Source organism: Lipotes vexillifer, unplaced genomic scaffold, assembly GCF_000442215.2.
Source record: "Lipotes vexillifer unplaced genomic scaffold, Lipotes_vexillifer_v1.1 scaffold299, whole genome shotgun sequence".
NCBI classification, from domain to species: domain Eukaryota; kingdom Metazoa; phylum Chordata; class Mammalia; order Artiodactyla; family Lipotidae; genus Lipotes; species Lipotes vexillifer.
The window spans coordinates 3,160,425-3,175,332 of record NW_006784347.1 but is presented as its reverse complement, the minus strand read 5'-3'; the positions used below and the strand labels follow the sequence as shown (position 1 = coordinate 3,175,332).

At 46.3% G+C, this 14,908-nt stretch overlaps 1 protein-coding gene across 1 annotated transcript in view; it reads left to right on the top strand.

Moving 5' to 3' along the window:
* Positions 1–14,908, top strand: part of PITPNC1 (phosphatidylinositol transfer protein cytoplasmic 1) — a 136,766-nt gene that overhangs the window by 93,016 nt on the left and 28,842 nt on the right. The window contains exon 6 of the mRNA XM_007456806.1: positions 2,115–2,210. Within this exon, the coding sequence (XP_007456868.1) occupies positions 2,115–2,210 (96 nt within the window). The remainder of the gene's footprint in view (positions 1–2,114; positions 2,211–14,908) is intronic.

Here is a 14,908-nt window from a genome sequence, read left to right as displayed (position 1 = left end):
CGTCCCCCCCCCGCCGCCCCCGCCCACCCCAACAGCTTCTGCAGCAGGAATAAGATTCAAACCAGGAAGAGAAGCACCCCTCTTCCTGCAGGGTCCCTCTAATACATGGCTTAGTGTCCTACTCGCTGTCAAGGAGAAGTGCTTACAGGGTCCAGTCTGTTATCTCAGAGCAGAGACTTAAGGGTGAACTTGGAGCAGAAGGGCAATAATGTAATAATGTGATAATGGGTGATCCAAAAGTATTTGAATTAAATTAGGAAAAGCCACCTAATCTGTCAATAACTCCCTTATTAACCCCTGTTCATTTTCCCCTCTTTCAGTCCCATAAATTTTACCACCAATAAATGTCAAAGCTCTCTAACTTCTCTTGTAATTTACTCTCTAGCAACTCATTTGCCTCTGGGGTGTTCTCTTCTGTTTTGTTTTCTTAATGAGGCACATGTCTTCTCTTGCACACACTTTAAAAGAGATTCATGGGAAGAGAGAGAAACACACAAACACCCTGAGACCCCCTGTTTCATTTCACAACTTATTTCTCCACTCAACCTTGAACTTACTTTCCTTCCGTCTCTCCATTCCATTTCAGAGCAATCAACCTGTCCCTCCCAAACACATTGAGAGTGTCCCCAAGCTCTTGACTTCAACTGGCCATGGAAGGAATCAGAGCTGATTCAGGAACCAGTCTTTCTCTGCCTTTAAGGAAAATGCAGTGGCCTCCTCAAGTCAGACTGGGGAGTTAGTTAATCTTGAATAAATCTGAAGAGCCCAGTATCTAATCATTAAAGAAGAAAATTGGTGACAGAGCAAACAGCAGACGGGGCAGATAATAATCAGCACAGATATTATTCAGAAAGCATTTGGAAAGGACTAAGAGTTTCAACTTGTAAAGAGCCCTCCAGATGCTCTCCTGTGAGAGAGTGTGTTATTAATAGGCTCCAAATTTGTGTCAAGACAATGTTCTTCGGCGTCAACCACTCTGTTCTCCCAAAATATTTCATTCTCTTCTAGAGAGTCAGATTTAATTAGTGTTAGTGGATGATTCCCTTGTAAGAATTAGCTAAACAGTGAGATAGGGATACAGTTAAGACTTTCTCCAAGGATGAAGTGATTTGCAAACTTAATCTGTTTACTATCCTTCAGAAGTGTATCCCTTTAGATCAGAAAAAGTGGCAACGGGAAAAAGAGGAACTTAATCTTTCCACTAGAGTGTATATCTATATATGTGGCTGTCTGACATATTTCTCCTTTTTTTTGTTGTTTGTTTTGTTTTTTTTGCGGTACGCGGGCCTCTCACTGTTGTGGCCTCTCCCGTTGCGGAGCACAGGCTCGGGGCACGAACCCGCGTCCCCTGCATCGGCAGGCGGACTCTCAACCACTGCGCCACCAGGGAAGCCCTGTCTTACATATTTCTTTGCAAGTGTTGGACATTCTGGGCCAGTGGAATCAAGCGTAGCTTGGCAGGAAGCCATCTCAGTAGTTTTTCAAGCTCCACCTTCTTACCACTGTGTGTACCAAGGAAATCATGCTCTTAAATGATCAAGAATAAGACAGTGGGTAATGGGATTATGGACAATCTTTATTCTTTTTTGTCTATCTGTATTTTCTTCAATGAGTATGTGTTATTTCTGATATTAAATATATGTAAACATTGTAATGAAAAAAAAAAAAACCCACATTTTTCTTCTCTAAATCTCAGGCTGTATTACTGCTTTTTGCCTCCTATCTACCCAGAACCTTTTTAGCCTCTTCCCTCCCCCTGTTTAGATTAACTGCCAAAAATCAGCAGACTTCCTTTTTGGAAGAAACTTTTGGAAGAGATTTATTTCTTCACTCTTGAACTACTAAAAACAGCCTGTTTTTCTTCTTCCCCTAACCAAGTGGTGATTGATGCTACACCTGCCTCTGATGTGACAAAATGTAAGCAATGAATAAAAACTTGTCATGATTCTTGCACATTCGGGGGCAGCGTAAAGCTCTCCCCGGGGGCACTGAGCCATGTGAGGATGCTCTGTGGGGAGTTCTTCCGCCTCAGGCACCGTTGGGCCAACTTGCAGGCACCTTGAGGATCTCACCCAGTATCACTAACCTTTGATATCGTTGCTCTGCTCTTTCAGATTTTTGACAATGAAGCCAAAGATCTGGAGAGAGAAGTGTGCTTTATCGATATTGCCTGCGATGAAATTCCAGAACGTTACTACAAAGAATCTGAGGTGAGCAATAGACGGGGTGACATGTGGAAGAGAGTCATTCAATCATTCATTCAACAAACATTTATTAAGTCCGCCCTGACCTGGGACACTTCCATCTGTCTTTGTGTTGATTCAATTTGCTTTCACATCTTGCTGGACTCTTTACTGCGAGTCTCCAAATGAAGTCCCTACTGCTTGGGGCCCGTGGTTAACCCCGGCTGCCACTCAATTTCAATGTAGTCTCCTGTCTCCCCAGCTCTGCCATCAATCTGGGCAGCAAAATACTCACAAGGCTGAACCACCCAACGATAACTGGCCTATAAAATGCAGCAGCCACCTCTGGCTTCCTGTTTGGCCAGGCCTGGGCCCAGCCTGTCTCCCCCGCCCTCTGCAGGAGCTGTGTTTTATTTGTACCTTTGGGGTCTAACACAAAGAAAATGCTCCATCAGTCCTCCCTGAGTGCATATTGAAACTTGGACAGCTCATCTCTGCACAGAACCTTTCTCTCAAAACCAGAAGTGCCTTCATGCAGCCCTCTCCTTCTTTCATCTTGACTAAGAATAAATTTAAGAGAATATGTTTCTGTATGACTCCCACCTACCAGAATCTATTGTGTGCCTCAGTGCGAACTTTCTATTTTACTGTTAGTGCAAGTCCCCATTTGTATCCTGTTAGTATTTTATTAATGGCTGCTGACGGAACTTGGGTGACCCCCTTGGAAATAACGTCCCAGCCCTGCAACGACAACAGATGCTGGGCTATTTTTGTTGTTTAGCAACATTCAGCCAATCACAATATGTTTGGAGTTGGGGCCCCTTGAGCTGTAACACGTGGACCTTGAAACTCTTCCCTCAGCTTGGTTAAGGCTGATTTAAGACATAATAAATAAACCCGGTAAAAATGAATTCTACCATGGCACACACTGGGCTCCCAATGTGGTTCAGATTTTTTTTGCTTCCACCTTTTGGGATTCGTTTGGTTATCAGAGTCTAACCCAATGTTAGCAAATGCTTAGCTGCTTAATTGCAGGCACGGGCTCTGCAGCTGCTGTCTCTTTAAAGTCGGGGAGAGGCTGATGTGAATTACTCTTGGTGGGACTCAAGGATGAGCTTTTGAACGTCATCAATTTACATTACACTCTGCAGCCAGCCACACTTGTGAATTTTCAGAAAAACAAAATGAAATGCTCTCTGTATAACTGTGGACCTGCTCAAGAGGAGAAGCTTGGCCTCTCCTTATCTTAGAGGAGGTACTTCTGCGGTTTCGTCTCAAGGCCACCAATACTTATGGGGCTTCAGCGATGTGCAAAGCATCATGCAGTGCATTGGGTGAAGCTGTTGCCCCGTCGCTTCTGTGGCTCCTTGGGCCTGGGGGGCTGCTGTCTTACCTGGACTTGCTGGCCTCTTTGGTAGCTCAAGCCTTCTAGAAAGACAGTGTTGCCAGAAAACTCTGAACTGATTTCAGCTCTTCCTCTTAGATAGCTTTGGTGTGGTCCTGCCTTGGCACTCAGGGAGTTCCCTTCTGATTCGGAGGACAGTCTTAGGACAGATATGGACCACTAATGATGAAATCAACAAGTCTCATTTCTAGTCATCGTGTACCTGACTCATCTCCCTGTGCATTGTGCTCCCAAGAACCACCACTGGAAAGCTTTTTCTCATTGACACAGTTATTCAAGGAGCCTTTTTTCATGCTTCACAGTCATTCATTTTCCTGGGTTATAAAATATTCTTTTCTAGATGCAGTTTGACCAAAGAAATGAGAGGGGAATAGTTATTCATCCAGTAAATATGTACTGAGTACTCACTGAGTGTCACAGACAATATTTAGATGGGAACGTGGCAATGAACAGAAGAGACACCGAGGGTCTCTTCCCCCACAACGTTTCCAATCTAGCAGGGGAGCCAAACAACAAAGAAATAACTACATGAGCACATATGGAGTTAAAAGTCACAGGTGCCATAAGGAAGCTTGCAGGGAGAGACCACGATAGGGAAACTGAATTTAAGAGGATGGGATCAGGAAAGATGCCCAGGAAGAAATGACCTGCTGGGACCCGCAGGATGAAAAGAGCTGGGGGACAGTGCTCCAGGGGGAGGTGACAGCATGCATGGGAGTCCCAAGGTGTTACCTATGAGGAAACAAAAGAAGGCCAGTGTGGCTGCAGCAGCAGAAACAGAAGGAAGAATGGCACAAAGGGAGGTTGGAAAAGAGGGTGGGGCCATGTTAAGACACTTAGATTTTATTTACATGCAGTAGGATGCCTTCGAAGAAATTAAAGCTGGGGCATCATATGATCTGATTTGTGCTTTTAAAAGATTGATCTGGATGGAGAAGGGACTGGCCGGGAGCAGAGTGGAAGTCAGGAAACCACTGAGGTCATCGGAGTTGGTTATTGAAGTTATATGGCAGCTTGAAGTGGAGGGCTGGGAGCAGATGGCTTGGCGGTGTATTTTGAAGAGAGACCTGACAGGGATTGGTCGTGGACTGGGTGTGAAGGTGAGAGAAGAGGAAGTCAGGATGACCTTAAGGTTTACAGCTTGGGCAACAGATAGATGGGGGTGAGAAGAGGAGTGGATTTTGGAGAAAGACGGATGGATTTTGTGATGACATCTAGAACAAATAGAAGTGGGTCTGGAGCTTAAACGCGAGATCTGGGCTGGAGACAAATTGGAGAGTATTTGGGAAATAGAAGAATTTAAAGTCCTGAGGATGGATGAGAGTGAGCAAGGGTACAATATAATGGGAAAGGGGTTTGGGTCCGAGCATTAAAAGTAGGACAGAAATATTTGGAGATCAGGAAGAGGATGAGGAGGCCCCAGGGATCTACAAAGAATTGGCCAGAGAATTAGAAGGAAAACAAGGAGAGAGCACCAAGGAATGCAAGTTTCAAGAGAGGAGAGGGATTGGTTATGCTTAATGCTGGTGAGAGATCAAATAAGATGAGAATGGAAAACTGTCTGCAAGAGCAGTGGTTTTCAACTGGGGGCGATCTTGCCCCACAAGGATGCTTACAATGTCTGGAGACATTTTTTTTTAAGATATTTATTTACTTTTGGCTGTGTCAGGTCTTAGTTGTGGCACGCGGGATCTTCATTGAGGCACGTGGGATCTTTTGTTGTGGCGTGTGGGCTCCTCGTTGTGGCATGCAGGCTCCAGGGCGTGAGGGCTCTGTACTTGTGGTGCACGGGTTCTAGAGCACGTGGGCTCTGTAGTTTGCGGCACGCAGGCTCTCTAGTTGAGGCGTAGAGCTTAGTAGTTGTGGCGCTTAGGCTTAGTTGCCCCGCGGCATGTAGGATCTTAGTTCCCTGACCAGGGATCGACCCTGAGTTCCCTGCATTGAAGGTGGATTCTTTACCACTGGACCACCAGGGAAGACCCTGGAGACATTTTTGGTTGTCACAACTTGCGGGTGCTACCAGCCACTAACCACATCCTATAATGAACAGGACAGCCCGCCACAACAAGAGTGGTCGACCCTCAAATGTCAGTATGCCAAGGCTGGGAAATCCTGCCCTGAAAATAAAGGTCGTTGGAGATGAATGGAAGTCTGGACTCAGCTCTCACACTCAGAGCCACCCCTGCCTGTCCTGGAGTCTTACTTAATGGATGTGGAGGAAGGGGGCCCCAGAGGGCTCAGCCCTGCACACTCTGTCAAGCCCTGCTTCCCAAACGATCGCCAGCCTACATTACAGGTAGAATTTTTTTCTCACTCGCCCTGGCAGTTAGACCACAGAGGAAAAGGCATACTTGGGAGCCTGCAATAAAATCATAGGAAAAGTATGTTCCATGGGACTCCCTTATGACCTAAACCCACCACCATTGGACTTCCAGAATCCACACTGCAGTATGAGCCTACCAGAAGGGAGAGAAGCGAGTTTCCTGGGCTGTTTGGGTTGTGTGTCAGTAGCCAGGGACAGAGAATAAGGGAAACAACCGGTTGAGAAGGCAAACCACTTCCAAATACATTTCTCCTCTGCACACTGTAAATAATTAACATGCTCCTCCCTGCCACAAGATTTTCCTTCTAAAATGAAATCTGACCTTGTCATTTTCTGCATAAAAGCCTGGTCCCCTTAGCGTGGTCCTCTGCCTTCTCCTCTCCAGCCCTCCCCACCTCTGTTCCTCTCAATTTGGAAGCTTCTAGTCATTACTCTTTAGAGTTCAGCTCAGATGTGACTTCTCCTCTTTGGACTCTCCTGGGCACCCCACTCCCTACCCACTGGCAGCAAGAATTCTGGTCGGTGGCTTCTAGATCATGCTGGCTCGTGCTAGCTCACAGTTATACCCTGAGCTCCACGAATACAAGGGTTGGCTTCTTCATCACCATTCCCCAGCAGCTAGGACAGAACCAGCACATAGCAGCCACTCACAAAACGGTTGTTGAATGAATGAGTGAAAGCCACGGGCTTTATCTTTTCCTTCTAGCAGTGACAATTTCAGAGCGAGTGCTATCAGAGAAAATGCATTTGTGGCCATTAAGCTAACAGTTGTGAATCGGAGTTCCTTTTTTTTTTCCTTTAATCTGAGGCCTACAGCTTTACGAGCTTTTTCTTCCAGTCCATCGTTGTAAGTTGACTATGTCAGCATCGTAAATAGGAACGCATTTTCTGCAGAGAAAGCTGAAATGCTGGTGGGCTCAATCTATTCTGAGATTTTGAGGCTTATGCATTCAGACCAGGGTTATCTGGGTCTCCACTCAGCTCCCATCTCTCGCGCGCACACACACACGCACACACACACACACACACACACACGCGCGCACGCACACACACACACACACACACACACACACACACACACACACACCCCTCCATCCAGGCCGAAGCAGGGGATTGAAGTAATTTCTTTTCTTTTTCCATTTGTCCCTGGAAACCTCCGAACCACATGAGGCAAGGATGCCTCTCTCATTAAGGTGACCAGAGCTGGAAGTTTACCGCTGGGTGCCCTCTGCCTAGTGGCACAAGGGCCCCCACTAAGCAGAGTTTCAGAAGGACTCTGGAGACTCAGAATCGGCTGGTAGCTCAGCCCAGCGCTCTCTTTATTCTCATTTTGTGGTGCCATTGTTTCCCAGCCACATCAGGGGTCTAAGCTGCAGCTCCCAAGAACCTCTTAATCTCAAGTTTTTCTCTCCTATCTGTGGTAGGACTCTGCAGGGCAGCACTGCATTGTTTAAAAAAAAAAAAAGCAGTGTGATTTCTCGGGCCCGGAGAGTACCTCCAGGTGTACCTCCACAGGGCCCCACCAAGGCCCTGCCCACATTAGAATCATGAAGCTCTTTGCATCAAGTCACATCAGCGCCACCCAAGCAGCAAAGACGGAGAGAAGCCAGTGTCTGAGCAGGTTGTACTTGTTATGTGGTCAATACGTGCGTTCTTTCTTCTGCCAAGGTGTCCATCCCTTTGATGCTCTGCCAGAATTTCAAGGTGAAAATCCCAACCAGGAAGGAGGAACTTAGGACGATCAGTTGTAGCATGCCCTCAGAGGACACGGGCAGTGAGCCCACACCTGCAAAGCTGAGTTGGCCATTTGCGATGCAGGAACAGATCTCAACACCCAGCCTCCAGGACTGGTCCAGCCTGGACAGTCTCCAAAAGTCAGGCTTAGGAAGCTCTAACTCAGAGGCCTTTGGTGTTGGCTCAAGTCCAGTGCTCTTCCTCCTGGATTCACTGCAGTCGTTTTTAAGGTTCGGCTTCCATTACAAGATCAAGAGGGACCAGAAAAAGTGGCATCTCTAGTGGCCTTCCAGGGGTCTGTCCCCGCAGCTTCCCCCCAGAGACACGAATGTGGAGTCATACGCAGTTTCTAAATGTTCAGCCTTGAGTAGAAAGGGGGAAAAAGAAAAAAGAAATGTCATTTTCTGGGGGAGGAAGTTTAGAAGTAGAGGATGTTTTGTGCTTTGTTTTTTAAAAATTTTCATTGATTTATGTAAAGCAAAGGGGAGTTTATAGACCAGCGGTTTCCAACTAAGGCCAGTTTTGCCCCCCAGGGGTCATCTGGCAACGTCTGGAGGTATTTTCGATTGTCACCACTGACGGGGTTGTTTGCTATGGCATCTAGTGCACAGAGACCAGGGATGCTGCTAAACATCCTGCGATGCACAGGACAGCCCCACAGCAGAGAATTACCCAGCCCGAAATGCCAATTGTGGCAAAGTCGAGAAACTCTGCTGTAGGCCAATCCAAGGACAGGAAATGCAGGAAAACCTATTAGAAGCAAGACTCATTCATTTCTTTCGTTTGCATTTATTAAATGCTTACTGTGTACCAGGCTCTGTGCTAGGCACTGGGGCTACAAAGGCTGTAATCGTGTCTAGTCTCCACTACCCTTTGAACTGGATCCTTTCTTTTTTTTTTAAGAGAAAAAGGAAATTCCTCTTTCTCTTCATTTTGCAAGATGTAAAAGAGGTCTCCGTTTTACCAGTGGTAAATAAAGCATAATAATTCTAATGGAGAAATTAGGGAAATTTACAACGTTTTGAACTCGGGTAGCAATGAAGGAGAATGTGAGACTGTCTCAGAAGCAAGTACCCCTGAAGTGGTATGATTGAAGGTAGGAGAGTACCAGGCAAGTTTTTAGGCAGGATTTGATTTAGAGCTTTCCCTTTGAGTTGGGTGACTAGGGGACTCTTTTGGAACTCAGCCTCCAGGCCCCCTGGATTATAGAGTTTTCCTGAAGTAAGGAATCCTTGGCAGCCAGTTCATTTGTCACACCCGATCTAAATATCTGCTGAATTCTCTCTTAAGGGAGAGAGAAGGGAACAAAGAGATACATCTAACTTTTCCAGTAACTGTCAAGGGTAAGAGATTAAATGCTGTTTGCTAAGTACAACAGGCCCCAGAAAGGGAACAGAGAGATGAAATGAGTAAATATTGTCATACTCAGCTGTACCCTTCAGTACAAAGTGCTTCATCCAAACCACTCTGCTCCCTCAAATTAAGAATATTTTCATGTCGGTTTATATCTTGATGGTTGAGGGTGGTCAAATTTTTCAGTTATCAAAAAAAAAATTTTTTTTTTCAGTTATCTCCAAATGGCCAGATTTAACACAGCTGCCTCCTGCTGGGGTCCACTGTGGAGTTCAGTTTGTTGTTGTGCTGTTATTGTCATTTTTTTTTCCCTTTTCCCTCTGTCCATCTGCTTCTTTCTGAGAATAACACAGCTGTTTGGTGATGGGTTCCAATTTGGCGGTGCTGGGCACCTCTGGGATAATAAGAACTGTCTGCATCCACTGGTGTGGGGCGAAGCCTCCACCACCAAAGTGCTCCCCAGTGATAGCCTCCAAAGCTGGCACAGAAAGCCTGCAAGGAGATAGTCAGTGGAAGGGTCTCCAGTAGCTGCTGCATCGCAGGGCCCTGCGCCTCTCCCTTCGCAGGGTCTCCATGAGGCCAGTGCTATTAGAGAGGGAAGCACGTGGTGGCCTGTGGAAGTGGCCGGAGCGATAGATGAGAAGGAAAGCCATTGGAAGAAGAACTTTTTTTTTTTTTCTTGGCTGCATTGGGTCTTCGTTGCTGCACACGGGCTTTCTCTAGTTGCGGTGAGTGGGGGCTGCTTTTCTTTGTGGTGCACGGGCTTCTCATCGCGGTGGCTTCTCTTTGTTGAGGAGCACAGGCTCTAGGCGCGCAGGCTTCAGTAGTTGTGGCACGCAGGCTCAGTAGTTGTGGCACGCGGGCTCAGTAGTTGTGGCACACGGGTTTAGTTGCTCCGCGGCATGTGGGATCTTCCCGGACCAGGGCTCGAACCCGTGTCCCCTGCGTTAGCAGGAGGATTCTTAACCACTGCGCCACCAGGGAAGCCCCAAAGAAGAACATTTTTCCGTGCAGGTTCTCTTACCTGCTTCCTCGGAAGGCTGGGCAACAACACAAACGCCTCAAGTGGTCCCAGGAAGAGAGCAGCGTGGTCCCGGGACTGCAGTGTCATTACATGGTCCCCTGACCATGCAGGAGAGCGTGAACGATCTGCTGGGAAACTGCCGTTTTTTTCTCCCTGTCCCCCAGCCCACTTTACAAGTTGCGTGATGTCCTGTACATCAATCCAGGTTCCAGCTGCACTGGAAAGGCAATGGGTCTCCGGCCCAGTGGGAGGCTTCGGTGATGTTTGAGTGGCTCCCTTTGTGTGTGGGAGTGGGGATCTGGTCAGCCTGGCCAGGAAGACTTGATCCCAGCAAGGCTGGAGAGAAGTTCTGCCATTCTTTTGATCTTCAAGAACATATCCTCTGTGAAAACATGGGCTCAGTAGTTGCGGCACACGGGCTTTGTTGCTCCTCGGCATGTGGGATCTTCCCGGACTAGGGCTCGAACCCTTGTCCCCTGCATTGGCAGGCGGATTCTTAACCACTGCGCCACCAGGGAAGTCCCGAGTTAGGCGTTGTTAAAGTTGGTGTTTATGGGGCTTATAAATGAAACATAACGCATACATGACATTATTTTATAAAAATGAGCTCACGCGATACAACTTTGCAACATGCATTTTCTCAATAACGATATAAGCTTGCCGTCTTTCTGGGGCAGTACACGTCTCTAGCAGACTTCGTAATGACTGTATGATGTGCCAGTGTATGATTATGTCATTCTCCGTTTGGTGGACGTTTAGAGAGTTTCCATTCTTTTGCTATTATAGTACTTCCGGCAACATCCTCGTGCTGTATTTTTTCTGGCATAGTTTTAATATTTCTGTAGAGTAAGTTCTGAAAGTGAGACCGTTGTGTCAGTGGGTACGTGGGTTTAAATCCTTTTAGATATAGCCAAATTGCCCCCACTCCAAAGCTGTATTAAATGACTCTCGGATCCACACTGAATTTTGAAGAAGTGAGATTGGAAAGGCAGTGTACTGAGTGAGAGCAAAGGCGGTGAAAAGGCAGGGAATTCCGCTGCACGTTCAAGGGTCAGTGAGTAACCGGGGCAGAAGAGAAGAGCCTCCAATGTCAAGCCAAGGAATTTGGCTTTCATGCTGCAAGTAGCTGAGAACTTTCAAAGCAGGGTCACCAGCCACCTTGCAAGGCGTCTCAATTTGTGACTGCACCAGAGAAACTGACTTTCTCGGGGGGGCGGGGCGGGGAGGCGGTGGTGAGGGCAGACCCCTGGACACCAAGAGGTTTAGAACCCTGTAACCCATCAACTTACTTGTCTCCTTCTTCTGCTACCTCTTTTCGTGAACAAATCACCTTCAGCCATATTGGCAGCAATAAAACTTTGTTAATGAAAAGAAACTTTTGGAAATAACAGGGCACTCAACAGTAGTCCAGTCTTCAACAACCCTGGCTGCATCATTTTTAGACCAATAACAAATAGGTACTCTCTTTCAGTCCTCATTTCTTCCACGTAAAAGAAAGCTGGGTCACCAAGTCTTACTGAAATACCATGCCTAGTGCTGGTGTTTAAAACCACTACTGTTCTTTTGGCCTAATCATGTGGAGCTACTGCCACGTTGTGAGCAAAGCCAATTTTTATTGGGAGTACTAGGAAAACATTAGTGCCCACCTCCATCCTAGAGAAAGGATTTTTGTTTTTTAATTTTTCAAGAGGAAAAAATAACCAGTTTAAACTGCTGCAATAATTTGCATGAATGAGGTTCCCCAGAGCTCGGTGCCCAGAATAGCAGTTCCAAATCCTACCAATTGGATTGGGCAGTGAAATGCCAAACCATGTGTGTCAAACAAAACTGAGGCAAATGAATTCCTAAATATCAGATCAAAACCAGAGATTCTAAGTCTCTGCCAGGAGTGGAGTTGCTGATTGTGGTGCTGGGTCATTGAGTCAATAGAAAGAGCCTTTGGGGAAATGGCCCCATGTCCCAAAAGGGAGGATTCAACCAAGCAAAACATCCATTGAAGGGAGAAACAATTGGGCTTGTTGAAGAGGGGTCTGTGCGAAAGATAACCTCTAGAACTCATGGGTGGGGATTCCCAGCCCATGCTTTCCTTGAGTAGATGGAGCTCAGCCCTAATGTACTAAGGGGCTCAGGCTTCGGGAGGCCTCCCAGGTGATCACAGCCATTGCACTTCATCAGCACCAATGATGATTCACCATCTTGAATCTCTTCCTCTGTTCAAATGAATGGATGGATATGGAGAGATGAGATGAGATGCAATGAGATGATGTGATGAAAGGCAAAGCATTAAAATGCACAGCACTGGCACACAGTTAGCATTTAATAAATGTTCCCTTCTCCCTGCTTTGACACTGGCATTGAGACCTGCAGATGTGTCGCTGGGATGGTTGCTCAGTAGAAACCAAGTGTCTTTGTTTCTTAAGATTTTTTTTTTGGATGTGAACCATTTTTTTTAAGTCTTTATTGAATTTGTTACAATATTGCTTCTGTTTTTTTATGTTTTTGTTTTTTGGCCACGAGGCATGTGGGATCTTAGCTCCCCGACCAGGGATTGAACCTGCATCCCCTGCATTGGAAGGCAAAGCCAGGGAAGTCCCCCAAGTGTCTTTGGAAAGTGGCTGCCATGAGTGGGGCTCTGGGAGTTTGTTTGCATATTGCTTTTTACTTGTTGGCATGAATGCAGAAGAGAAGCAGAGGGTTGGTTTCAATCACTCCAGTTCACAAGATGACAGAATTTGCTGTAGGTACAGCAAGATCGTTCAGAGCCATTTGTACTGCTGAGACTTTTTTTAAAATGTGTTCGTATTACTTCTGTTATTCTTTAACCTGAATTCAGACTGGCATGTGCCTCTTATCCTTCACCCCTAAGAAACCTTAGAGGTTGCATTTACTGTTTGTTGTGCCAACCTGGGGCAGTCTGTAGCACTGGAGTCCCAGGATGCTACCCAAGGCAGTTTGGGCATTTTATCAACTGTCTACCACAAGCCTTTTACCAGGTGTATTTTAGAAGAATAATAGTTAAGACTTTAAAAGAAGGAAGCGGGATCCAAAGGAAAGGCTTTCAGCCAGAAGTGAACAGATATAACCAAGCTCTTCTTCAGTCCCATCTCATGGAGACCCTCCATCTGTACGTCCAAGAAAACAGGCATTAAATCCACAACTTGCCACCTACATCAGCCCCTGCTATTTTTTTTTTTTTTTTTTGGGGTGCGTATGGGCATTTCTCAGTTGCGATTAGCAGGGGCTACTCTTTGTGTGGTGCGCGAGCTTCTCATTGCGGTGGCTTCTCTTGTTATGGAGCACGAGCTCTAGGCACGCAGGTTTCAGTAGTTTCAGCACATGGGCTCTAGAGCACAGGCTCAGTAGTCGGGGTGCGTGGGCTTAGCTGCTCCACGGCATGTGGGACCCGTGTCCCCTGCATCGGCAGGCGGACTCTCAACCACTGCGCCACCAGGGGAGCCCAGCCCCTGCTATTTTTTGCCTTATTAAAACACCAGGACTTCCTGTCCCTTAGAGCAGAGTTCCCAAATCAGATTAGAATCACCTTAGGAGCTTAAAAAAGTGCAGATGCCTGGGACCCTCTCTGGACCTACCAAACCAGATGCAGTAAGGTGGGACCCAAGGATCTGTGTATGAATGCATCACGTTTGGGGGGAAAACCTCAGAGCAGAGCTTCCCAACCTTTTTCATGCCATGATGCACATAGAAAATGATCGGTTTTGATTGACATGTCAGGGAGCTCCTGGTCACAGAGGACCACCCCCCAGGGTCAGGAGGCCCAGTCTGCTCACCCAGGGGCCAAGGGGACCCGGACCTTGTCACACCCGTTTATCCATTCAAGGTAGGGAAGCTCTGCCTAAGCAAGCTCCATTTACCGTGTTCACATTTTAAGACCATTTTATTGTTACTTAATTTTGTAGAGGCGAAAGGAAACAGCAATGTAAGCCTGGAAGACTGCCCAATCCCCTACCGAGGGAGGGGTCAATACCTTTGATTTTCATTCCATCTGTTGAGAATCTGATACCATCTGTCATCTGTAGAGTCATACTCAGTGCCTTCCTTGCCAGCCAACAGTGTTTTTATAATATACATTTGTGCAGTTTTTTCCTAAGTTGCTGCTGAGTTGGGGGCTGGCTTAGGATCGACCCTCGTCCAAATTTATTTTCTTTCATTGAAGACCATAATCGGTGTCCATCAGATCCTCTGGCTAGATCTTGCCCAAGCCCTTTCCCAACTAGCTCTAAGAATCTAGCGCTGCGACTCTGGGATGATGGAAGTGATATTTTTTTCTCTTGAGAAATAAGACCTGACCCAGTGATTCTCTCCTCACTTCTGTTTTTTCAGACTCCAAGTACAACTGTTTAGCTTCTGCTCCAAAAATATCCAGGAAAGAATAGGTGCTGTTTAGTGGCTTGTCTTCATCTTTTTTTTTTTTACTGTTAAGGGACCCAAAGAAAGACATAGAATTATCAGCTCATTAACTTGGGCCTTATACGTTTCAACAGATTTCTCACAGAATTGCTAAACCTGACTTTAGAGGGACAGGAACTAACTTTTGAGAAAAAGAAAGGTCATTGCTAAGTTATTTTATTCAGTTATATCACTTAATGCTAACCACTCAATAGAATAGATATTGTTTCCATTTTATAGATAGGGAAACTGAGGCTCAGAGAGTCTAAGTAGCTTGCTGACGTTTCAGGAAGCCTTGATTCAAACCCCAAAGATTGTGCTTCTCCTCCCCCACCAAGCTGGCCCCTTCAGGCAAAGCTGAAGTTACAAACACTGTTGTCTGTCTTTATAAAGCACTCTGGGAAATTTGTTTCCTCCTAAAATGTAATTCGTTAACCCCGAGTCTCACTGACCATATGAATGGAGGATCTTAGGGAAAG